The 27,307-nt window shown below is 40.2% G+C and overlaps 1 protein-coding gene across 1 annotated transcript in view; it reads right to left on the bottom strand.

Annotated features, from left to right (window-relative positions):
* The window catches only part of LOC126998345 (low-density lipoprotein receptor-related protein 2-like), a 36,439-nt gene extending 9,522 nt beyond the window's left edge, over window positions 1-26,917 (bottom strand). The window contains exons 1-20 of the mRNA XM_050859852.1: window positions 26,805-26,917; window positions 25,713-25,867; window positions 25,226-25,345; window positions 24,552-24,668; window positions 23,156-23,281; window positions 22,723-22,926; window positions 21,979-22,095; window positions 21,735-21,860; window positions 15,520-15,720; window positions 12,398-12,514; window positions 11,688-11,807; window positions 10,981-11,100; window positions 10,579-10,711; window positions 8,855-8,968; window positions 8,422-8,534; window positions 8,065-8,185; window positions 5,816-5,987; window positions 5,304-5,499; window positions 3,969-4,055; window positions 3,682-3,786 (exon numbers count right to left, since the gene is read on the bottom strand). Coding sequence (XP_050715809.1) covers window positions 3,682-3,786; window positions 3,969-4,055; window positions 5,304-5,499; window positions 5,816-5,987; window positions 8,065-8,185; window positions 8,422-8,534; window positions 8,855-8,968; window positions 10,579-10,711; window positions 10,981-11,100; window positions 11,688-11,807; window positions 12,398-12,514; window positions 15,520-15,720; window positions 21,735-21,860; window positions 21,979-22,095; window positions 22,723-22,926; window positions 23,156-23,281; window positions 24,552-24,668; window positions 25,226-25,345; window positions 25,713-25,859 — 2,556 coding nt within the window. The 5' untranslated portion in view covers window positions 25,860-25,867; window positions 26,805-26,917. The remainder of the gene's footprint in view (window positions 1-3,681; window positions 3,787-3,968; window positions 4,056-5,303; window positions 5,500-5,815; window positions 5,988-8,064; window positions 8,186-8,421; window positions 8,535-8,854; window positions 8,969-10,578; window positions 10,712-10,980; window positions 11,101-11,687; window positions 11,808-12,397; window positions 12,515-15,519; window positions 15,721-21,734; window positions 21,861-21,978; window positions 22,096-22,722; window positions 22,927-23,155; window positions 23,282-24,551; window positions 24,669-25,225; window positions 25,346-25,712; window positions 25,868-26,804) is intronic.
* Between the last annotated feature and the right edge of the window lie 390 nt (window positions 26,918-27,307).

The following is a 27,307-nucleotide window of genomic DNA, read 5'->3' as shown; positions in this document are numbered from 1 at the left end:
GCCCAGTCGATATGGGGGAGGTTAAAGTCTCCTAATATCAGTGAGTCGTTATTATTTAGTGACTGCCTTAAGACGCTGTACATTTCAAGGTCGTCATCGAGTGATTGCCCGGGAGGTCTGTAGGTGACAGATATATTTAAATTGACTTTTGCAATGTTTATTCGCACGCACAAATGTTCAACGTTACTGTTTCCCGGTGTTTTGTCAGTGGGTTGCAAATAGCTTTTGACATGAAGGGCGACCCCACCGCCTCTACGGTTTACACGATCTTTGTTGAAGAGTCTGTAGCCATCTGTGTTGTATTCGGAACTTAAATCAATATTTGTGGTGTCGATAAATGTTTCGGTTATAGCAATTATGTCAAAATTTTCTGTTAGAGCAAGACATCTCAGTTCATCAAATTTATTTCTTAGGCTACGGGCATTGAAACTAAGGATTTTTAAGTTATCTAGAGGCTTGGTAATAGAGGTGGTGGTACATGCGGAATCACGGTTACGGGTTTGTTGAGAGAGAGAGAGAGAGAGAATGCTAAAACAGAGAAGTTACAATGCAGTTCAAAAACAGATATAGTATGTTATGCAGCAAAGAAAACTTTGTAGCTCCGGGACATGAGCGGCGATCATGTTAGTGCTTGTACAGTCATCGTCAGAGGCAGTCATGTGCACCGCCTTGGGTTGAGAGACGAAGATTTACTCTGAGTTATTCGCGTTTGGTATTGAGGATAATGTTATCAACTTATCAGAGACGTCTGATGATGATTCAGTAACTAATAAAAACTATGTAAAACCGAGTGAGAGTACCGTCATTTATTATGCACCAACGAGAGGCAACACCAACATGTAGGTGGGTTTTTAAAAAATTTACTTTGCTAAACCACTTTTTGCATGTTTTCCACTATCTTTAGGATTATTATTAGGATTTTTTAAGCTCATAACAAAATGAAAAATCGGCCGGCACCATGGACGGATCCGGGGTTGAAATGGCCGGCACCTCGCGGTTTAAAGAAGACTCGAAGTGTAGTAGTTTAGTCTGTCTATTTAGTATTTAATTCTGAACAATAACTGAAAAGTCAGAATGATTGAATCACTGATTCTGATGACTGATACCGATTGACTGATTAAGTCCGATTCACTGTAAAAAAAAAAAAAAAAAAAAAAATATGTGAGCATTCCGCGCTGCAAACGTCGTCTTCGATAGTTTTCAAAGTACTGCAAAAAAGTACCGCAGGATTTTTTAGTGCGGTCCACGGTAGTGAGTTTTTTTCAGAAATTTTGCGGTAGTGCGGTAATGCGGTACTTTTTTGTGATGCGGTACTACCGCACAACCGCACTAAGTACCGCACTTGCCCACCTCTGATCTCTTGCATAACCCTTCCTCTTTTCTGGCACGAGGGTTGTATAAACTCTTCTCTTGTGAAAACTCTGTGGAAGCTGTTGTTCACCACCTCTACTATCTCTGCTGGGTCCTCATATGTGGTTCCATCCATTTTCAGTTTATCAATTTTTTTCTCTATTCTTTAATTTGCCGTTCACATGTCTGTAGAATAGTTTGGTCTGTTTGGGTTGGTCTTTGCATTTGTCGATTATTTCTTTTTCATACTTCCTTTTTTTCTTCTCTTCTAACCTTTGTATATTCATTCCCTACTAGTTTGAAATCATTCCACGTGTGTGTGTGTGTGTGTGTGTGTGTGTGTGTGTGTGTGTGTGTGTGTGTGTGTGTGTGTGTGTGTGTGTGTGTGTGTGTGTGTGTGTGTGTGTGTGTGTGTGTGTGTGTGTGTGTGTGTATTTCATAATGGTCTGAGCCAGTATCCTCCTCGAATGAGCTTTGGAGTTCACATGACGGATCTCAAGGTACAGATGGAACTTCACACGCACACACACCGGGAGACGAGACAACCACGCCGCCAGATCTGCAGGCATACTTTTCAACGTAGGTCTGATTTTACGTTTTTTTCTCTTTTCTTTTACACCACTATTATTAGGGAGATCGTAAACTATCACGTCATGAATATGGCATGAAGCGGACTGTGCATTATCATGTTGAAACAGTGATGCATGGCGAAGATATTACCATAAAACACTAATGCTTGGCTCTAATGCTGGAGTGTACCCAGCCAATTATTTTCTTTTATATATAGCAGGGCTACTCAACTGGCGGCCCGCGATCTGAACCTTTTGATTGTTGTAGCTGGACCCCAGACTCCAGGAGTAGAAAAATATCAGTAATTAACATGAAGGTCCTAGCGATGGATTCTTGTACGTGTATTTTCTCGACTGACTGTATGGCCAATAGTCAGCCGAGGAAATACACTTGCAAGAATCCATAGGCCAAGATTTCCATGTTATTTAATTATATTTTTCTACTGCTGGAGCCTGGGGTCCAGCTCCGATATTTATCTGGACCTCTGCATACATTTGAACATGTCTAGCTGGACCTATGCTCATACCCACCTTTCTATCCGAACCAACACCGAGGGTGAGGATGGTTCGGACGATTTAGAAACTTGTACTTCATCATCTACTGCTTGAAAAACGCTACGGGTGTGATATCAAGACACTAAAGAGCTAAATGATGAAGGAACATTTTGAGATCAACAAAACTACACTCCTTCTTCATCTTTTTTTTTTTTTTTGTGTGTTGAAATCATCACCGCTCTCCCCTTTAGGAAGCGAACTGCACTTAAGAGGCTACATCCCCTAATCTCATTTTACGAAGTTTAGTTTTAACTTCATGAATAGTCTTGGCTTGAACTGTCTCCTTTCGAGGTCAGTCGATCCATCTATGAGGAAATTTATGCTTCTTGACATTTCCCTGGCACTTTATTTTCCACAATTTATTTCCTTGACCTCTTGTATTCCCAATATCACATAAAAGACAGGTCATCCCTGTCGATCTTTTCCATTTCCTTTAATGCCCTGTACACTGCAATGATCCCGTTATCATCTCTAAGGTAGGCAAACCCAGCCTTTCCAATTTCTCCTCATGTCATGTCTCAAGCTTAGCACCACTTTTGTCGCTGCTCTGTGGATTCGTTCTAATTTCCTAGTATATTTATTTTTGTGTAGAGACCACACCACCGCTGCATATTCCAATCTTGGTTGAATCAACAACACGATCAGTGTGTGTGTGTGTGTGTGTGTGTGTGTGTGTGTGTGTGTGTGTGTGTGTGTGTGTGTGTGTGTGTGTGTGTGTGTGTGTGTGTAAAGAAATCGAGTTACCATTTATGAGGAGGAGGAGGAGGAGGAGGACTAAGAAGAGGGAGGAGGAGGATTACGAAGATCGTAACTGATTTACTGACTAAAGGCCAGCTATCAAAATTTACTACAAATGTATCAAGCATCTGCAACTCTCCTTAAAGAACTCGACCAAGTATTGTACTTGATATCATACACCCAAGTAAAAGTACATAGTGAACGTTAGTCATAGATATCTCTGAAAACAATACTGGTCCCCCAGATTTCAGTCTTTTAATAGATTACACATTACTTCAACTTTTATTGTTTTACAATATTGACATGAAGAATGGTATTGTGATGTTTTTAAAATTACAATGGGCCTGCCTGAATGAACTGATTTATTATTTTTACGGTAAATTTAGTTTTATAATCATGTACATTCTTCAGTATCATTACTATCTTTCTCTATTTCTTCACACTTCCCTGAAAGACTCAAAAGCCTCACCTCAAGGAGATGAATGTGGACAATCTTGACACCGAAGGGTGAGCCCGGCAACACGTCAGTGATGGGAGTCGGCACGTTGCAGTTATTTAGGTCACACTTGTACACCTGCCATAGAAAATAAATTATTATATTACAAAATTATAGTCTTTAGGCAAACCATGAACAATGAAGTCATGACTGTCCTCTGCATAAGAAAATATTGATCAAAAAAAGTGATTTATTACTGAAGCATTGAAACCTTTAGAATGATTATCATGCCTATAGATAAGAATTGAAGGAATACTCACAGTTGAAGTGGACCAGTCAGTGAAGTACAAGAAGTTGGCCCACAAGTCCATGGCATACACATGCTGGACTGTACCGCTGGTGAGGAGCTGCAGTTCAAGGAGAAACAACAGCTGAGTCACTATCATCCGCCTCACTCTAGTCCAACTCAGCTGTGAAGTCAGTTTGGGTGGGGGTGCCCTCATGGGGAGTTCCCTGGCCACAGCTCTGCCAAATCTTATTTAATATATACGGAATATCTGATACATAATTTAAAATAGTACGTAGATGACATATGAGGAAGGGAGTGATGGATTTTTTTTTTTTTTTTTTTTGGGGGGGGGGGTTGCAGAAGCTCTGTGAAGAGATTCGAGGCCCACTCAAACTGGCCTCATATTTGTGTCGGACTATATAGTCAAGAAAACAAGACACTAACACTTAATGTATGAAAAGAAATCCCATGACAATTAACTTATGAATAGCACATTATCACATAAGTACAGGTGAAGGCGGTAGTGACATATCAATGATGGCAGACACCACTGATGATTGCAGGTGAGCAATGATACAGATGAGGGCACGTGCTATTGCTACGCGTGGCCTTGGTGATATCTCCATCTTATTGGCCCTTGAACCTGTGGTGAGTGTGAACCTATTACCGCAGAACACAGGGAAAGTGCACCATCCAGGTTACCACAGTTTACAGTGTTCCTAGGTGCCCAATTATCGACCTCCACCTGATAAAAAAAAAAGGCATGAACAGCTGGGTGGGCTCCATGCCAACTGCCCAGGCCAGGATTTGAACACAGGCCCGCAGATTAATAGCTAGGCTTGCTAACCACTGTTCTACGGAAGAGTAAGTGAATGCTTCTGATGAGGGGTCAAGCAGTGAGGCTGCAAGTGATGATGATCGTGTTGTTATTAAAGGTGATGATGGGCATGTAAGCGGTAGGCAGAAAGTTAAAGGCCAACGGTAGAGTTGGGAGCACACGCTACGCTGCGCGTGGGCTCGTTATTCATCTCCATCTCATTGGCCCTTGAGCTTGTGTTGGATAAGACCCCACTATCCTAGTTCACAGAGCAAGTGTGACATCCAGGTTATCACGGTTCACCATACCTAGGTTTCTCCATTTATCCTTCAGCCTCACTCAGGTATGAGCTCCTGAGTGAGCTGTACGCAGACTGTTCCTGGCCAGGATCAAGCCCGTGGGTTCATAGCTAGGGTGTTAACCACTACACCGCAGAGCTAGCATTAGCAATTTTAACAGGTGGTGATAATGTAAAAAAAAAAAATAATAATGTAAGGCAGATAATGTTTGTTTTTCCATGCATTTCTTTATAGCAGGGTAGCTACATACCCTTCTATCAGTGCCATCATACTTCACAGACTCCAGAGTGTTCGTTGAGGCCTCCATCCAGTAGATGCGCCGGTGAGGCGGGTCAATGGCCAGGGCGTTGGGCCACATCAGGTTAGATGCCAAAACAGACCGGCCAGTACCATCCATGTCACTGGACTCCACTACACCAGCTTTCCAGTCTGTCCAGAACATTTTTCTACAAAACAGAGGAGTCAAGATTTAATTTGTAAAATCAAAGAAGTCTCCTTCTCACCTACATGTGCTTTTCTTAATGTTGATCCATTCCATTTCCGTTTCTATACAGCCTTGACAGCTAGTTACGCTTTATAATAAAAAAAATTACACAGCCCTTTACAAAGACCAGCTCCACACTGTCGCAAGACAAAGTAGCATATAAAATCTAAAAATAATTCAAATCATATATTATTTTTAAGGCCTAGAAATACTTCAAAGTATATGTTAATGTTAAAGTCTAAAAATAATTCAAAGCACTTGTTGATGTTCTGCCTCACCTGTTCCCAAGGTCAAGCTGCAGGGAGCGAGGGGAAGACGTGGTGTTGGTGAGAACTGTGGTGCAAACCAGGCCGTTGAGGGAGCACGCCAGCAGCACCTGCCTCATGCCATCCATGATGTACAGGTTCCTCCCCAAGTAGTCAATGTCAAGGGCCTCCACGACATTCTCATCTGTTGAGAGATTGATGCATAAAAAAAAATATAAAACAAAATAAAATTAAGAAAAGGAATAATACTAAACATGACATGAAAAAATGCACGTGAATACAACTGAGAACATATTGTAACCATCTGCAGTGGCTGAGTGGTCAGCATGCAAAAAATGCATTCTAGAGACCTAGGTAGGGGAGCCCTGTAGGGGAGGCGGTGGCTGAGTGGTTAGTGTGCCGGCACCGCGTCCGGGAAATCCAGGAGGGACGCGGGTTCGAATCCTGGCCGCCACACAGCTGGGATTTCCCAGTCACCGCCGAGTGGCCTAAGACTATCCACATGCTGCCCTAAAGACCACCTATCAACCCGGACTCTAGATTACCTCTCCAAAGATGAGCTCCGGGGGACAGTATGAGCCGAAACAAGATGGCGCCACTGTAAAACACTCGCCCGCGCCACAACGGGCTGGGCCGACCATCAGGTCCCACCAGTGAAAAAGCCTAACGGCGCAATAGGCCGCGACGTAAAAAAATATATAAAAAAACCAGTTCCAGTCCCACTTGCTATTATTAGCTGACAATTTTCAGTCATCGCCGACTGGCCAAAGACAACCCACATGCAGTTCTGATGACCACCTATCAATCCAGATTCTAGCAAAACCCTCTCAAGAGGATCAAGTGGACCTCCAAGGGGTGACGTGAATGGCACCACTATTAAACACTTGACCGCGCCTCCTCCATGCGTAAATGAGAATGACTTTGTGCTGAAAAAAGTGGTTATTAAGAGTAAACTTCTTTCTTACTGTATGTTGTCTGGGGTGACCAAGTAGCCATATCAAGAGTGCCTACTGGGGCTATGGACTGAATGTATAAAAATGCATTGCTTCAAACACAGCCCCATCTTAACTTAGCTAGGGCATAAATATTTTCTTACATAAATGGAACTGAGATACAGTTGTAATTAAATTGGAAGTGAAATTCAATAGATATAACCTTCCTTTTGCTTGGAATTAAAGACAACATACAGTGAGAAAGAAGTTTACTCTTAACCTGGTAGCAGCAGGGACCATGTTTCTTAATGGGCCCTCTAAGTGAGAAAAATGAGAAAAAATCATCGCTCACACAAACCATTTCATAATATATATCAACGCATGTGTGATCAGTTTATGTATCATCTATTTTGGGGGTTTATATCATGGCACAAATTTGGCCCGTCGCTGCTACAGGGTTAATAACCCCTTTTTTCAGCACAAAGTCATTCTCATTTACACATGGAGGAGGCAAGATAGAGGAGACAAGCAGATCTGAGAAGATCTGTTTGATAGATTATGACAACTAATGAATAGATGAGGATGGATGTCAAGTGTAATGCTGACTGCCTGATGGGCAAGCCTCCCATAACCCACTTAGCCAGCGGGGTACCTCTTTGGCCGACTGGTAAAGGTTCGATCCCCGGCCCCGGCAAACCTTTCCTTGTCTGGATTAATTTCTCGTGTGTTTCGTTACACGCAGAGGACGTGTGGGAGTGGAGAAAAGAGAAAATTCTGGTATTTCACAAGGATGTAAAACTTGTAAAGGGAAGGTTCCAAGGTTAATCAGAATGCTGTCCTATCACAGACTGGAAATACATTCATATACACCTTTCATGATGTCTAAGCCTATATAGGTAGTTTACTAGTTATCTGAAACCTTTGATGTACCACATGAGATGACTAATTTAAGAATCGTCAGGGATAAAAAAAGATGACCAGTTACATCAAGTACAATTAATAACACATTGTTCCATCAGCAATAAATTTCCCACTAGTAACTGTTGCAAAATAAGGCTATTACTGTACCTCCATCCAGGTCTGTCCATACTGGGTCAGGCTAAATGGATGCAGTATGAGTATACAGAAATCTTCAACACCCTCCAACAATTAACCCCACTGATATCTGAGAGGTCAGCACAGACTATACATTACAAATGCATAATTTCTTTTGTTCAAAACAACAAATAAGTTCATAAGCTGGTAGAGCTGTTCACTATCAGAGTACCAAAAAATATACATAACCTAGTATGGTAATTTATCCTCCTACTCCATTCACTAAGTGTTTACCTGTGTCAAAGATGAACTGGGGTGGTTTTGTCTTGAGGAGGTCCACTTTGTAAATGCCTGCCATCTCCACAATGCTGAAGTACACTTCATCCTCCACAGGGTCAAAAGCAACTTTGATGACCTGCAGGGAGTTCAGGTAGTAATAGCACCTTTGTGCATGTGAAGTAAGATAATTAAATGCTAACATTCACAGCATCAATATCATTTCAAGCTTGAGATCACACAACAAAATACAGTTAGTACTATCTTCTAATAACTGGTTACATATGTAATAGTTCTATATGTTATTAAAGTTCATCTGTATACCTTTCATAAAACATTATCATACATTTTTATAAGGAAAATGTTAATACTCACCCCTGAATGTGTTGATTTTCCTTCATAGACAGTGAGGTTCCACGTGCCGTCGAGGGAGTAAGCCTCCAGGGCATCCCGCCGCCCCACCAGCACAAAGGGGGATGGGAGGCCACCTGTGATGGGGCCAGGAATGACAGATGATGCTCACGCCATGTTATGTCATGAAACTGTTGGCAAACTAAAAGATTCCATAAAATATAGCAGTTACTGTGTCAAGCTCCATGATTTTACAGGAGTTGATTCATATCCAGTTTAGAAGAGAAACATTTTTAATTTGACACATAGCCACATGACAGGCTCAGAATTCCAATAAGACTGGGATAAACAATTCTTAAGCCAGTATTTTTTTTTAACTTAAGAACAAACAAATCAATCCGTAATGACCTCACTAATTATAAGACATAATACAAGTTCCCTCAACCCTCTAACTCACCAACACAAGTGATCCCTCGGTTGTCCAGCGTGGTGTTGGTGGGACAGATGCACTGGGGCCCGCTGGGTGTCCTGAAGCAGCCATCACTGCAGAGGGTGGTGTGGCACGACATCTCTGAGGATCACATTATTCATATCTTAACTTTGCATAATCTCATGCTTTTATGTGCAAAGTATTAGAAGTCATGTGTGGTGTGGAGCATTACCATAATACCATATAGTATTATCTTAGCCTTTCAATCTGAAATTTTGGAGGTTAAAAGCAATATGAAAATTGCTGTCTGTACAGGAGCACCAAAAGTTTGCTAATATTCACTAAAAAAGATTAAATGCAACTACAAATACAACTAATGTGATGATGATCTCTAAGAAAAGAGATAAGGGCAAAAAACAGCTTTTTCTTCAGATGAATTTTATAAGATGGAATATGTAAAATACTACCTTGTTTCTTTGTTTTAACCTCTACATAACCAGGTGTGAGGATGGACAGGTACAAAAGACTCTTGCATTGTGGTAAAGTAGTATGTAATTGAATCCCTGAGGTGAATAAGGAGAGGATGGAGAGCTAGGAGGACAAAAAAAGGTACTGTACCAGATAACATAATTATTGATGTCTAAAAGGGGGGAGTGTAATAATCCCAGACAGAAATAAAGACTCCAAAAGACCTTAAACCTCAAGATGCCCTTCAGCTCAGAGCTAGAGTATTTGCCTCCCACATCAGCAGCCAGGGTTCAGAACCCAGGCATGTTGCAAGGAAAAAGAATTTTCCCAAATAAAAAAAATCTTCATGTGCTTTGAGAACTGGAAGTCCCTTCCCCTACAACAAGAAAGATGCAGAGGGATAGTAAGAGAACAAGATATGTAGGGAGGGTTAAGGAAAGTATTCAATGAAATGTCAAGGGAGCTATTTCCACTGACTGAATAATTAGAAAAATTGAGCTATTCAGAAGAATTAATCTCTTTCACAACATTTCTCTCAGGATTCAAACCCAGGCCCCTGAGATGGGAGGGAGACAATCAAGCCAAAGGGAACCCCCTTGCTTAAGCCTTTTGGAGTGTGTCTGTAGGTCAGCGCATGGCTTTCCTTCTCTCATTCATTTTTTACATTTTATTATACAAGCAAGATGTGGTCTATCCAATTTCCTGACTCTACACAGGGAAATGCAACACAGGAATAGATTCACTGTTGGCCGCTGCTGTCATGGGGGATATTTTCACATCTTGATGCATGTGAAATATTGATCTGCTCAAAATGAATAAATCTTTACAACATTCTGCCCAGGAATCAAACTTGGGCCCCCTAGGTGGAAGGTGGGCACTCAAGCCTCAAGCAAAAGGGAATCCTATGGCTTAAAGCCTTTTGAGTCTTTCTACTCATCTTGGCCTACTACTGAAAGTGTTTGCAGATGCTTTGGTGTAGCTAATTATAGTGAAGGAACTTAGATTTTGGAATAGTGACAGTCATGTGTAATATGCTGAGGTGGCTAACTGACCTAACATAGTAAATATGAAGTTGAAGAAGTCAATTTCTTGATAAATGTGATGATACTAAAGGTATTTTGTGAAAATCTCTCTCTTTCTCTCTCTCTGCTTTGTGTACCCTATTAGCCAAATACACAAAACCTGTATAAACATCTACTTATGTCCAGCCACACATAGCAAGAAAAGAAGATTTGCAGCCCAATGGTATTAAAAAAAAAATCTTAAAGTTTAAATGTACCCACCACAGGCTCTTCCCTCATCACTGCCATCAGCACAGTCAGCACGGCCATCACACACCTTCTTGTGTGACAGGCACTGAGAGCCAGTCCTGCAGGCAAACTGACCTCGCTGCAGGTCGCACTTCTTGACCTGAAACTAAGTGCATGAAAATGCCATCTAAAGACCTTAGCTTTTCAGAATGTTGCAAACTGATTCACACAATGGGATAAAAAATTGAAATGATTTTCTGCTAGTTAAAATAAATGAGAGCATCAACATTAGAGGGAATGAGTTGAAATTAGGTGAAATATATGTTATTTTATACATAGTGGATGAGTAGTGAGAGATGTGATCATCCTACCCTTGGCTTGATCAGTTCAACATATGAATGCTTCTTACTTATCTTAATATCTCAGAAGACCTACCTTTGGACATCCCACTTCATCATCACCATCCAGACAGTCCTTTTGACCATCACATTTCCACTGTTTTGGCAGACAGCGGCCCGTGTCCTGACAGGTGAACTCCCCCTTGTTACAGGCTCTCTGAAGGGACCAAATAGGATCACATAAATAAAATATTCCTCTAGTATGAGCTAGAATCTTCAGGTGAATTACAATGTAGTGAAGGAAGGGTATTACACTTAAACAATATTTTTGGCATAGATACATGAATCTTATAACATTAGAATGACAATCAGGGGACAAAGGATATGGTGTGTGTGTTCATGTCATGACCAATGTCTGACACTTGCTTAAATTGAAGAGATGTGTCAAGACATAAAAAACGGGCTGCATCAACACTAGACAAGGACACACATAGAGCCAAAGAAAAATTATGTGTAAAAAAATAAATTCATCTTGATACTCAATTTATAATAATAGAAACACTGGAATAGTTGCCATGAATAATTATAATCTGTCACGGAGAAATTCTTACCATTAAAATAATATCACTACAACAAATCACCAGTTTTTCATGACAGTCTGCATATATTTACCAAGCTATGTATCTTTACTCAGAGAAGTTACAAGTAGTAGTTCATCAGTGGCTTACTACAACCCTTAAAGAGAAAAGTCACAGCTTCCTAAAACCCTTGGCATCATAAGAAAACCTAAACCAGCATGTGTACCTTAGGGCAGCCTTCTTCATCACTGCCATCGCTGCAATCTCTTTGGCCATCACACTTGAAGGTCAGAGGGAAGCATTTGCCTTCAGCAGCACAAGTTAGCTGGTGATTGCCGCAGGTATTCTGAGGAGACCAGGACCAATGATGTGTGCAGAAAAATCTCTAAACTCATTCAGAATATTAAACATTTATGTTACATTAATAGGCAGTTGCCTATATGATTTCCACAGTTTTCATCATCAGGAATAACAGCTTTCACATTAAAAGTTAATAATACTAACTCCAGAAAATAAATATTTAACATCAGAAAAAAGAGAAAGACAAAACATGGCCCATCAATTCACTCATCCTATGCATTTTCTATGCTTTTAACATTAACTGGAAGGGCAAAAGGCCCATTTCAGAGATATTACCATATTCTGGGTAAAGAGGGAAAAAATATAGCCTACCCAATTTTCACCTCCCCACAGGAATCATAAAAGAATGGACATGTGAAGCAGACAGCCCGTTTTTCAAATATTTCAGTAGGGTTGCAGGCACTAAATACAGGTAGGCTACATCAAGCCAAAATATAAGGTTCATATAAATTAAGACTAGCTGCAAAGTCTATGCATAGGAGCCATGAAATTTTTCAGCTTGAACACTTAGGAGCTATTTGTGTGGATGCATTGCAGTGCCAGACTACAGCCATAAGTATGCCCTTCATTTCCCACCTGAGGACAATGCTGTTCATCGCTTCCGTCCAAACAGTCCGGCTCCCCGTCACACCACCAGCCCTTGGCAACACACTGGCCTGACAAACACTGGGTCTCAAATGGCCCACAAGTACCCTGAAAAGGCGTTATCATGAATGGAAATGTGAATAGAGCTATCCAATAATAACCTACATTCCCATATTCAGGGAGTAGGATTTGCAGCAGTGGAGCCTTGCTACCTACCTAAGCCTGTTACAATCCTTCTTTTGATCACAGATAGTTATTTTAGTCTGTGCCACTGTGTTCTGCATCCTAAAGGAGCTTAAAATCTTGAATCCAAAATTAAATGTTTGATATTTGTAATCAAGGATCACAAACTGTTCCTAGTGACCTACAGGCACTAAACAAAGTAATGTTCACTGAGTGGAACACTGATCATTGCAACTTTTTTCTATTAAATTGAACTTAATATGCTAGCCTAATACCAATATGATCATGTGATATCTCTATCATATGAAGTGACAATGAGCTGCATGAGAGCATATGTAGGCTAGCGAGATGGGATGGAATGAGTAATGACAGTGCATGCTATACATCTTTAACATACAGCCCCCTGTCTCCAGCAACAATAAAGTAACTGGCCACAGCAGTGATCAGATCTGCTTTAGAGCATAGGGGGCTAACAGTCAGACTGCCACTGGCAGCTGGCCCTGGCAACAAAGTACACAGTTAGGACTTTAGCAAGGAGGAGTTGCTTGACTCTGTTGCTAGGAAAACTAAAGGATATTAGGCTATATGGGATGTCATAGGTCTCATAAAGGTTAGAATGATGAGAGAAGCATCAATAGTACTAAAAAAAAAAATGGATATATTTTGTGCAATACAGGTTTTGTAGGTAGGAAGGAACATGAAGTTAGATTCATAATTAACAAAAATATAGCCTAGTAGAATTCTTCACTATCAACAAAAGAGTAGCAGGAATCATTATCTAGCTTATTAAAAGATAGTAACTCAGAATACTTCAAGCTTATGCTTATGCATAAACATCAACAGTTGACTTACAGTAACAAAGAAGCAGAAACATTTTATAAAAAAAAGTTGAATTAGCAATGAAGAACTATAAATGTCAGTTTTCAATAGTCATGGAAGACTGCAACACTTATTAGGGACTGAAAATGTCATTAAACAGCAATTGGCCATTTCAAAATAGATAAAAGAAATGAGTGAGGAGATCAACTTGTTGAATCTACATAAAGAAATATCCTTAGAGTCCTTGTCATATATTTTTTTTAGAAAAGATCAGACAGGAGATGAACCTAGAAAAGTGGTACTGGAGCCAATGAATGAAACTGATTTTATTCTTACTGAAAATCCAGACATAGTAAAGGGTGAAATAGCACCAAATAAACACATACCCAGTGACCAGCACTGATTAGTAAAATGTAAAGAAGGCTTAGAGGGAAAAGTTTATAAGAAACATCCAAATATATATGCAGTCAGGGAGAAGGCTGAAGAATTTGGTTAAAATATTTAGAAAAAAATGATGAATCTACTTATTGAGGCTGCAGGAGATTTGGAAGATGGGATAGATGGTGAGAAATAGCCAGTCTATTAGTGAACCGCAACATAGGATTGAGGAGCAGAGGAAGGGTTTATGAGGCCTATGTGAGAAGTGTTCTTTTGTATGGAGTAGAAACATGGGCACTGACGAACAGACTAATGGATGTTCTGTGAAGTTGTGATTGCAGGATGCTGAGATACATGGCAGGAGTGAGGTGGCAGGATGGAAGATCAAGCAGTGAAGTGGCAGAAATGTGTGGGGTTGAGGACCTTTCTGTTAAATTGAGGCAGAGAAGATTGAGACGGTTTGGACACGTGAAAAGGGCAGAGAGGGGCGTGTTAAATGAGGTGGAGTTGAGAGTTGAGGGACGACGGCCAGTGGGAAGGCCTAAGGAAAAGTGAAGCAGATGTGTGATGGAGGATATGAATACTCTATATTGGGAATAGAGGAATATATGGCACAAGATCGACAGATGTAGAGAAGAGTCATCGCCCGTCCAACCCCACCTTGAATGGGAAAATGTGGACGCTAAACAATGATGATGATGATGATGATGACAAAGTAACTAAAACTGTAAAGGTAGCAGCATTAGAAGCAGGAGGAAAGGCACAAATGAACAGTAGCAATAAACTAATAAAGAAAAAACATATCAGAAAATGGTATAAAGATATAGAAGTATGAACTAGAAGGAATGAAATGGCATTATCAACAACAGGACAATTAGTAATATGCATGAATTTAACTTAAACAAGATCAAAGAAATCAAAAGATGGAAAAAGAAAATAGGTGTCTACAATGCTTGTATCATGCCAATCCTTCCATATAGAGTAATTCAGAAATTTGGTGCCTCACAAAATATTTAGTGAGAAAGCTGAGAGGTGCATAGAGAGAGAAAAATGCTAAGTATAACATAAAGAGACAGGAAGAGAACTTCATGGATAAGATGACAGACAAATGTTGAAGATATTTTAATAACTGTTAAGGAACAAAATATGGACTTGGCCACGTCATACCATCTCTAGCACTGATAACAGATGGACAACCAAAGTAATGGAGTGGCAACTCAAAAATTGTAGAAGTCAGTGAAGACAGAAGACCAGGTGAAGGAATAAAATTAAAGCATTTGCCAAAGCAGGATGGAGTACACAAACACCAAACAATGAGGTGGAGAACAGTGGAAAAAGCCTTTGTCCTGCAGTGGACTAATAAAGTTTGAAGATAATAATGGCAATTGTGCTATGGAAGAAACAGCAAAAGGCACCAGATGCAGAGTACTGCAATGATTAAACTGCAGTCCACTGATGTGATTAGGAAAAGTAACAAGACTACAGAATAGTGAGTTTGTAAAAGAGTATATCAAAGTCCAACAGTAGATGGGGTTAGGAAAAAAACAGTTAGATGAGGAAAGAAGGAACACATGAGAGTGGCTGGGGAAGTGGTGACTGCTGAAAAGGGAATGGATAAAGAGTAAGAACCAGAGACTTCTCTGTCATGGACACTATTTTATGGAGAGTATATGGAGTAATCAGAGAGTATTAATAATAAAAGGTCTATCTTTAGATAATCTAAATGAACCTGCCTTTTTGGAAGTATCAATGTTCTGTGTAAGGCCAGTTGTGGCTGGGCCTGTGGTGGACGTGGTGGCAGTCTCATTCAAAGGGATGGCGCAGCGAGCCTCATCACTAGAGTCCTCACAGTCAGGGACACCATTACACACCTTGGATTGAGCAACACATTCCCCATGCAACTTACACTTGAAGTCAGAAGGTCGACATTCAATCTGAAAGAAAAGATAATTAACAACATTGGGATATTGAAGCATTACTACACAAAAGAGGATATATATATATATATATATATATATATATATATATATATATATATATATATATATATATATATATATATATATATGTATATATATATATATATATATATATATATATATATATATATATATATATATATATATATATATATATATATATATATATATATATATATATATATATATATATATATATATATATATATATATATATATATATATATATATATATATATATATATATATATATATATATATATATATATATATATATATATATATATATATATATATATATATATATATATATATATATATATATATATATATACACACACACACACACACACATATCACACAGGAAGCCGTCCAAGCGAATCAAGAACGAGTTCCGGGGTGGCATGAGCCAATGCAAGATGGCGCCACTATAAAAACTCGCCTGCGCCAGAACGGGCTGGGCCGACCATCAGGCCCCACCTGGAAGATGCCTTGGGCCGACCATCAGGCCCCACCAGGAAGATGCCTACAGGCGCAACCGGCAGCGACGTAAAAAAAAAAAAAAAAATTATATATATATATATATATATATATATATATATATATATATATATATATATAAATATATATATATATATATATATATAAAAACATTTCAGACGGTAAAAAATATATATGTAAGATACAGTAACCCTAGAGGGCTATGCATATTGAAAATTCATAATATTAACAATAATAATAATTTTCATGTATTGTTTTTACAGCAAATAACACATCTTGTAGGTGAAATGAATATACATAAAAAGCTCAGTTTTGCATGATTCCTGCAAACAGAGTAGGCTACAAACCAAAAGAGTCAAATTGGTTGGAGAGGTGCATGTTTGATACTCTCCTCCTAGAAGTGTTCAAATTGTAGGAAGGAGGAAATATGTAGCCTTACAGTACTGACAAAAAATCTGTTCAAGAGTTTATTAGCAAAAAGAATGAAAGAATGAATTAACTCTTTCATAAGGAATTTGGAGAGCATAGAGGTGAACTTCAGTAGAAAGTAGAGTGCAGCAATGCCACAAAACTAGTGTAGGCATCCAAAAAGCAAGTTCAGAATAGCAGTTAGCATGAAAATAGTGATAATGATAGAAAGGAAAGCAATTTTGAAGCAAAATTCAATTGCAGGAAGAGTCAGCATGAGGATGGGAGCTAATGAGGTGTAAACTTTACACTGTCCAAAATGGCTGTGTGCATGCCCCCCTTCCTTCCCATACACACACACACACACACACACACACACACACACACTTGCTGAGCTTTTACTCAAGAGTGACGGACAAATTACAGGAAAGAGACGGATGGGTGGATTGCATTTACCTAGACTTAATGTAGGCATTTGACAAAGTTCCACATTCAAGACTGCTGTGGAAACTAGAAAATAAAGGAGGATTGAGAGGGAAAATGAAGTGCTGGATGAGAACCGTGGTTAAGGACACTAGATCGGAATGGAGAACGGTGGAAAGTGGAGTGCCCCAGTGGTCGGTTTTAGCACCAGTACTCTTCCTAGTCCATATTGATGATATGCCAGAGGGAATAAGCAGCTAACATGAGCCTGTTTGCAGATGATGCTAAACTGCAAAAACATATAAGAAACAGTGAAGACTGCAAGGAGCTGCAAGAAGACCTAAACAAGATTTGGAAATGGAGTCAGAAATGGGAGATGAAATTCAACGTGAAGAAATGTCATGTTATGGAAATAGGAAAAAGTGTAGAAAGACCAAAATGGACATATAAAATGGGAGATGGTGAAATATTAAAGAAAGTAAATGAAGAGAGAGACCTGGGAGTAATAATGCAAGATTATATGCAACCAGAAAGTCATATAAATCGGATCTTCGGTGATACATATAACATGGTGAGAAATATAGGTATAGCATTCCACTACATGGACAAAGAAATTATGAAAAAATTAATAACGACTATGATCAGACCTAAACTAGAATACGCAGAAACAGTGTGCTCTCCACATATGAAGAAACACATAAAAAACTAGAAAGAATACAGAGGAAGGCAACAAAAATGGTTCCAGAACTGGAGGGACTGACATATGAAGAGAAACTAAAGGAAATGGACTTACCAACACTAGAACAAAGAAGAGAAAGAGGAGACCTAATACAAATATATAGGCTATTGAGTAAAATGGAAGAAGTGGATAACGAGAAATTGCTACTAAGAGAAGAACCTTCCAGCAGGAATACTAGAGGACACAGTAAAATGTTGAGGAGGGAAGATGCTCAAGAGACATAAAGAAATATAGCTTCCCACAAAGAAATATAGAGGTTTGGAACAAACTAAATGAAGGAATAGTATCGGCGAAGAGTGTGCAGAGCTTCAAGGAAAAGTTGGATAATTATAGATACGGAGACGGGACCACACGAGCATAAGCCCAGGCCCTGTAAAATTACAACTAGGTAAATACAACTAGGTAAATACACACACACACACACACACACACACACACACACACACACACACACACCAGCAGCGCCCCACATCTGTCTTAATCAAGGATCCAACTTGACTTTTAATATGTTATCTATTATGTATAATTCCTGTGTTTTATGTAGTATTTATGTATAGTATATTAAAAGATATGGTTGAGGGCCACAGTCATCGGCGTTCCGGCAGGGGCCGATGAATTGCAACGCGAACAATCAAACCAATCGTTCCCATCGTAACTCCCTTCCGGATGGAGGCCCGCATTAAAACACACACACACACACACACACACACACACACACACACACACACACACACATAATATGCATACATCATACAGGGACGGACAAGGCCCTTGTAGGTGGTTAGTATCTGTAAGAGGGAAAGAAAATGTGGAGACGATACATGACGCCCAACCTCACAGAAGGTGATTTAGCAAGAGATGAGATAGCAAGAGTTGATATTTTATAAGGACAGAGCAAGAATGTTTAGTGTAGAAAAGGTTAGCTGTGTATTGTCGAAGAATAAGAGATAAATGTATGGAAGCTTGTGTCAAGGTCTCAGTTGTATTACTTAATTTTTTGTTGCCTTCCTTTCCCGACTCGGCTTGATGGGCGTAGCCTTGATTTTACTCAATCAGGTGCAGGTTTGTAACTTATAAGTAAGTCAATAACAAGATAAGCTGCTTACTACCCAGCACCATCCTCGAAACAAAGCATTGGCGGCATTGCCTGCCTCGCCACCGAGCCGGTTCAAGGAAGAAAGGCAAGAGGGTGACGGCGGGATTATCAGTCAACCTCTTCCCTCTTCGTCGAAGCGTCTCTAAGAGAGTGCGTTTCCGTTTGGAGGTAGCCTATTAGCAAACGCTCGCTTCTCTCCCCCCTCGGAAGCTATCTTTCCGTGTAGTGTTGGTACTACTCCAAATTAATCGAACGTTGAAAACCGAAACGTTAATGCATTTTAGGTACATTTCTATAATGGAAAATATTGTGTGGCTAATATTTATGTAAACACTGCTTGATGCAGTGACATACACTATATATAGCATAAAGTTTTATATTGATGCGTTCGTTGGTAGCCGTGGCGACGTTTGTTTCGTTTTCACAGCTCGTGACGTCACCTGTGGGCGGAGCTTAGGAGACCTTTAGAATAAAATGATTTTATTTTCCAAAAACAAGACTAACGTAATTATACATGCATATATTATGGAAGCACAAATAATAATATTGTTGTAGGTTTATCCTAAACATCCTTAATAAGTCACACAGTTTAGGCCCCTTTCACACTTGCGGGCGAGGCCCGCGTCCGCGCTTACAACGCGGACCCGCGTCAACTTATGACTGATGTTTTCTTTGGAGCCTTTCACACGCCGCGGACGTCGCCCGCGCGCGGGAGAAATTCAACGCGGGCCCCCCTTGGGTCATCTGCGGGCCCGCGTCCACGCGTAGCAGCAAAGGGTACAGCGTTCAATATGTGTTTTCACACGGCGCGGGCGATGCCCGCGGCCCGCGCATCTCTCCGAAGAAAACTCATTCAGTATCCTGGTTGATTTCAATGTGAATTGTTGTGCGTTCATTTTCCTGTTTCACTTTTTATTTCTAACTTCATTTATAGGAAGAGTTTTGATGCTCTTCTCCCTCGTGTTTACTTCCTCGTCTTCGCTCTCCCTTCTCTCCTTTTCCCATTTTCTCTTTTTACTCTGCCATCTATCTTATTTATTGGTCTTTCACTTTATTAATTTTATTCCTTTATCTCCCTTCCTCCTCCAGTTCTATTTTTGTCTCTCCATTCCTACAATGGATGACCTTGCTTTCCCTGGCTTTCATTACATTTTCCTATCTTTCTCCTGCCTCCTTCCACCTTCGTACGGGTGGCGGGCAGTTTTCACCCGCGCCGTCTGAAAGGATACGCGGGAAGGCCCGCGTCCGCGTTATAAGCGCGAACGCGTGCCTCGCCCGCAAGTGTGAAAGGGGTCTTATATGAGTATGAGGTGCCTGGCTTCCCATGGTCAATCATCGCTGTTCCAGCTTGTGACGTCATCTGTGGGCGGAGCTTAGGAGATCGCTGGAGAATAAAATGTGTATATTTCTTTATTCTCAGCCTGTTCCATGAGACATCTCTTTCTCCCTTCGTTATTTCTCCCGTGTGAATATTTTTTTGACTAGTTTTCGTGCTCCTATCAGTGGGTGGAAAAGGGTATCATCTATTCTGCTGAGCTTTCCTTAAGCTCCACCCACAGGTGACGTCACGAGTTGGGACAATGATGATTGGCCGTGGGAAGCCAAGCACCACCTACCTCCACATACTCATACAGACTTGGAAAATATGCGCCCCGGAGGCCGGAGCCCGTCACTTTAAAATTCATCTCAGCATTCTCCATGTTGGTGGTTCGATGGGCCAGCCCTATAAACGCTCAAGAACGAGAGCTGTTGTTAGAACTGATGAATATATAGTGAACCGGGCGTCGTGTTCCATTGTTGGCTTATATTATTATAGGAACCGTGAAGTCTTGAATAAACAGAAAAATATTGTTTCTCGCATTGTATGACTTTTTATATAAGGCCCAGAAAATTTAGATTGTTCTCATACCCAATTAATAATATAGCAACATGGAAAAATGTTGTAATAAATCGTTAAATGTGCAAAGATATTGGCGAAGAGGTGGTCTTCAACTTCTCTTCCTAAAGAAAGAGAAAATAGTTCGTTTCCTTCCCGCTCGCCGTTTCGCGCGCTGCACAAAGACACTCTTCGTCATTGGTAATACCGTTTGGTCCACGAAGACTGCTTTCCTCGCGGGAAGGGGGAAGAGATTGACTGATAATACAGCAGTGAGTTGCCTCTTTCCCTACAGACCCTCAGGTGGCGAAGCAGGGCACCAGCACACTGGTTCGGGTCCGGTCCTTGGGTTCATACCTGTGCTGGGTGGTGGGCAATAACAGTGACAACAATAACAACAACAACAATAACAGCAACAATAATAATATTGATAATAATAATAATGATAATCATAATCATCATAATAATAATAATAATAATAATAATGATAATAATGATAATAATGATAATGATAATAATAATAATAATAATAATAATAATAATAATAATAATAATAATAATAATAATAATAATAATAATAATAATATTAATAATAATAATAATAATAATAATAATAATAATAATAATAATAATAATAATAATGATAATAATAATAATAATAATAATAATAATAATAATAATAATAATAATAATAATAATAATAATAATAATAATAATAATAATAATGGTAATAATAATAATAATATCAACAACAATAACAATAATTATAATAATTATAATAATATTAATAATATAAGAGAAAACAAAGTTTCTTACTAGGTAAGATATCAAATAACCATCTCTTCAGACAAACAATTCCTCAGCCCCAGTTCCCCATGCATGTCACTTGTGTTAGCAAGTTTGGGTCCAAGCACTCGTTGCCTTACATGAATGTCTGAGCATCCCGCCTCGTCACTTCTGTCGAAGCAGTCGTAGTCGCCATCACAACGCCACCGCGAGTGAACACACTTGTCCCCTGAGGTGCACCTAAAGTAGTTCTCCCTGCAAACAGCCTATGGAAAGGAATGATGCACATTTATATGATTGTTTAACCTTGTCTCTCCATTACCGAAGTTTCTTTGAGCAATATATCACAACAAATAAGAGGTCTGGATGGCCTCTTGAGCCCACCTGCACGCAGCCCACTTCGTCGCTGGAGTCGGGACAGTCGTCGTCCCTGTCGCACCGCCACTCGGAGGGGATGCAGAGGTCCCCCGTGGCGCACATGAACCTTCCCTCGCACTCGCTCTGCAAAGGTGATGACGAGCGACGTTACAGTTTGCAAACATGTGATGGCTGCGGTGCGGGTAGCCTATTTCTTTTGAATAACATGCTAATAATTCTTACTCAGTAAAACAGATAATATTTAATGCCTGTGAAGCGCAAACCATTTTATCATGCTGTTTTTATATAATGTAACTACATATTGCTTCAGATTTGAAAATGACAGCAAATATCAACGAGCAGCTTGGTAGGATTGGTTATGCATCCCGTTAACCTTAGCCAACAGAGGGCTCCTTTATAATCAAGAATTGATACGAAGGATTGTTACATCATGCACTGGCATCAGCCATTAGGATTTATTAACGACAACAACAGCAGCAAACCATGGAATATATGTAAATAACCTTTCCAAATATAACCTTGATATTGGAGCGAGACCCCCTAACAGCCAAGCACCCTCGACCCCTTGAACTTCTATAGCTACGTCCCTAAATAGGGGAGGTCTCTTTTTCATGTCTATATAAATATGGAACCACTATTTACGGGGTCACTTGGCCTTGAATACAATCACAGAACTTGATAATAATACATATCTCGGAAAGTTGTTCCATTCATCCTTTTTTCGTTAGGTGAAAAATATCATAGACTCACGGAGGAGTTCACTCTGGAGACCTTCTGCTCGTCAGGGACATCTGAGGGAGATTTGGGCACGAAGGGGAACCTCTTGCTGGGCTGGGCGGGGCAGGCCGCCTCGTCACTCAGGTCTTGGCAGTCTCCGGCACCGTCGCAAACCTTATCCTTCGGCACACACTCGTTGTGGGAGGCACACTCAAACTCCTTGCTCGTACATGACGCCTGAAGAAGAGTAGTGCATTACACGTAAGCTTTCCCAGTGCACTGTGCAGTTATTTTATTATGATATGTTATTAACCACTATTGGGGCGCATCCATTCAGTTTCAAGATTTCCCAATAGTTAGGATAATGTCATGAAATATATCGACGTTAGGGCAATGTAACACATACATGAGTCAAAGACAGAATACAACTTATCATATGAGAGAGAGAGAGAGATCCAACACGTACTAAAATCTCGTGACAGTCGGCCTCGTCGCTGCCGTCGAAGCAGTCCGCCTCGCCGTCACAGCGCCAGAACATGTGGATGCACTTGTCGCCCGAGGAACACTTGAAGTAGGCGTCGCTGCACTCCGCCTGTGGGGTGAGGAGTCAGTGAGCAAGTTGATATTACCTGGTCACAAGTGTTTGTGTGTGTGTGTGTGTGTGTGTTTTGTAGGGGGGTGTAGTCTTACCTAGGCATATTTTTAAAGGATTGAGACAAGCTCATTGTGGTATGTGCCTAAAATTAATTTTGGCACATCTCCCGACAATATATTCCAGTGAGCTATTGTTCTTTCTGGAAAGCTAAAGTTTCTCATCTTTATTATATTCTTATCGAATATTTTGCTGTAACGTCTTGATGATGAATGCCCAGGAACAAAATATTCATCAATATTTTTTTCTTTCCGGTCGACACACTTATATAGTATGATAATATTGCTTTTTCTTCTTTCTCGTTGTCTTGTGAATGATACAAACACTCTCATTACCATTTCCTCACTGATATAAGGAGAGGTAAAGTAGATAATGTAAGGGGCATATGCTAAGCCGCGCGTGGTTAGTCCTCATCTAAGTCCCATTGGCCGCGTACAGTACGAGGAGTAGAGTGGAGCAATCTGGGAACTCCATCATCACCTCCGTCAGACAGAGCCCGGCCTATGTATGTGGATCTATGCGGCGGGAGTGGCTGGGCTTTCAGTACGAGTAGATTATGCATAAGTGTGCCGTGCACACGCATACATATATACGTAATTATAAGTTGTCAACTATTTAAGCATTATGTATCTCGTATGATCTAGTTCGTTTTCTTGTCCCGTTCTTTATATATGCCGCTGGGCGAAATAAAACTATTATTATTATTATTATTATTATTATTATTATTATTATTATTATTATTATTATTATTATTATTATTATTATTATTATTAAAACCTGAGGGATGTGTGTGTGTGTGTGTGTGTGTGTGTGTGTGTGTGTGTGTGTGTGTGTGTGTGTGTGTGTGTGTGTGTGTGTGTGTGTGTGTGAGAGTAGTAATAATAGTAGCAGCAGCAGAGCAGTTTGCATGGCTGCTCCTGAGATACCCCCGCCTCTAGATAGTTTCATTTTCAATTATTACTTTTTTTTCCATACTATAGCGATATGTTTTCTCAGTACGCAGTTCTTACCAGCACTACGAATCCTATGTGTTACGCAACCAACCACAAAAAATAAATGTGTGATGAGATGATTTTTTGCTTGTATATCTTGATAGATATAAAAAGAAAAAAAATCTATGCGAACAAAAACACATCTTCCGGTTTTGCACACTTTCTCCCATTAAGTGACCTTTACTTGTCCCACTCCTGCTCCCTTTCCCCGGCCTCACCTTGACACAGCCCCGCTCGTCACTGGAGTCGTTGCAGTCGTCCTCGCCGTCACATCGCCAACCCCGGGGAATGCACTGTCCGCTCGTACACTCGAACTCGTTGACGGCACACCGATGCTGCAGAAAGGGGCGTGGCGGGATTAGTAAAAGTTGCTATGGTGATATTCTTGTGGTGGTGACCGTGTGGCTGGGAATGGTGTACCGCTGTAGCTGAAGTAGTAGTAGCAGTAGTAGTAGTAGTAGTAGTAGTAGTAGTAGTAGTAGTAGACTAGTACTAGTTGTAGTAGTAGTAGCCTATATAATAACGAAAATAAGGAGAAGAAGAAGAAGAACAAGAACAAGAAGAAGAAGAACAAGAAGAACAAGAAGAACAAGAACAAGGCACAAAACCAGATACAGACGTACCTTAAATCTCGAAAAGTCTTCGTTATTCTAAAATCTTATTTCCTGCAACATATTAAGCAGATTTTTTTCTTTTCACCTGTGATTTATTTTCAATATAAAACAAAATTTCATCAAGACAGAAAAATATAAGTAGATAAAAGAGGCTACATGAAAATCAGTAGTATTCTCAAATAAGTTGAACTTGTTTAACTGACCACTATAAGAAATAAATAAGTCATGTAGAATTATAACTCGTCGAGTTGGTTGAGTGAGACAATCCATCAACTTACGGAGCCACATTCTGTCTCGTCGCTGCCGTCCGCACAGTCCACATCCCCATCGCACCTCCAGTAGGTTGAGATACACTGGTTCCCGTCGTTACACGCCCACTGCTTGGCGCCACACAGAGCCTGGCGATAGACGCTTCACGAATCAACCTTTGAAGTTATCTCCTACAACACTATCGCTGAACAACAGGATCCTTGCGCATAACATTATCATAAATAAACGCAGTCAGGTCCGCTGGTGTGGAACAGAATAAAAGCGACAAAGAACAAACGGAAGACTTCAACAAAGATCATATAAACCGTAGGAGTGGTGTCAGTTTCTATTATTAAAACTTGTTTACAGTCTATCAATAGAACACCAAGAGACACTAATATGGCACCGGTGAATTCGTGGAAATAACTTAAGAACGTCGTATTAATTGGCTAGCCAAACATAGTGCATGCGCTCAGGTAAGCAACAGGAGAGAGATGTGAGTAGTGAGTACTGTACCCGCGTTAATCCACAGAGTAGCTCGTCTCCTCCTCCCGGACAGTCTGTTACCCCGTCGCATTTCTTTTCAACGGGAAGGCAAGTGCCGTCACCGCAGGGGAAGTGAGTGGTCGTGTTGCACTGCGACTCCACTGTGCTGCCATTCATCGACGTCTCTGAGGAAAGCAATGACACTAATAAAATAATCAAGTTCTAGTCTTCTTGGGCAGTGGTTCCCAACCTTTTCAAAGCCACGGACCAGTCGAGCAAGTGAAACAAAAAAATCTGCGGACCAGTACCATAGGCATAGATCCAAGTATACACTGATTTATATCCATAGTCCAAATACATATTTTTTTTTAGCAATTTAAAATTCAATGGGACAATACCATGTAATGTAATGTAATGTTACACATTATACAAAGTAAAGTAATTATAAAGGCTAAATTATTCGAATGGACGCCATGGTCCACGGACCGGCACCGGTCCGTGGACCTAAGTTGAGAACTACTGTTCTAGGGTATCTAAGCAATATTTTATTTGGGCTCCTTAATGTACCCCTTCCTGTGGTTACAATGGACAACTGAATTATCTTAAAATATCAAATGTCAGTATATTCATGAATTCTTCGAACAATGAATGGGTTTGGTCCCCTACTGCATAACAGAGGGGCAGGTAGCTGCATGTCTCACTTGTACCTAAACACGCCCTGCTTTGAATACGAAGTCTGAAGGACCAAGTGAGTCAAAATTAATCTTATGAGTGAAGCATTATTTTGTTATCGAATAAAAGTGTATGAGGTGTGTTTGGAATGAAACACTGGAGTAAAAGGCTGTTAAAAATAAGAAATAGGTAGATTGTGAAAGGGAATATAGAAACTTCAGTTCTCCTTTTATGCATGACCCAAGTAGAAGTAAAAGGAAAATAAGGAAGGAATCATCATATATAAGGTTTACTTGCATGTGCATAAGATGAAGTACAATGATAAAACAGCTATGAAAGAGGGGAGAATGGATTATGAGAGGCAGTATAAAAATTCCAGTTTTCCTGATACGTGCGCAATACAAAATAACTGAGTGAAAACTACAGAGAGATCTTCATCCACAAACTTACCTGCGGCTGACACGTCGAGTTGGAGGATGTAGCCCTGAAGAGAATCGAGGACCTGGTTCACCTGGCCGATTTTGTTGTGCAGTGTGGAAACGACAAGGTTCCCTTGGCCCTCAGCGCCTGTGCATGACGGAGAGGGACAGAGGATATGAGAATTCTTCCTCTGCTGTATATATGATATATATATATATATATATATATATATATATATATATATATATATATATATATATATATATATATATTTTTTTTTTACGTCGCCTATAGCGCCGGTAGGCTTTTTCCCGGTGGGACCTGATGATCGGCACAAGGCTTCTTCCCGGTGGGTCCTGATGGTCGGCCCAGCCCGTTCTGGCGCAGGCGAGTGTTTATAGTGGCGCCATCTTACATTGGCTCATGCTGCCCTCCCGGAGCTCATCTTTAATCCTAGAATCTAGAGTCCGGGTTGATAGGTGGTCTTCTGGACAGCATGTGGGTAGTTTTAAGCCACTCGGCGGCGGCTGAAA

Source organism: Eriocheir sinensis, chromosome 14 (assembly GCF_024679095.1).
Source record: "Eriocheir sinensis breed Jianghai 21 chromosome 14, ASM2467909v1, whole genome shotgun sequence".
Classification (NCBI taxonomy): Eukaryota; Metazoa; Arthropoda; class Malacostraca; order Decapoda; family Varunidae; genus Eriocheir; species Eriocheir sinensis.
This window is presented reverse-complemented; position numbering and strand designations above follow the sequence as displayed.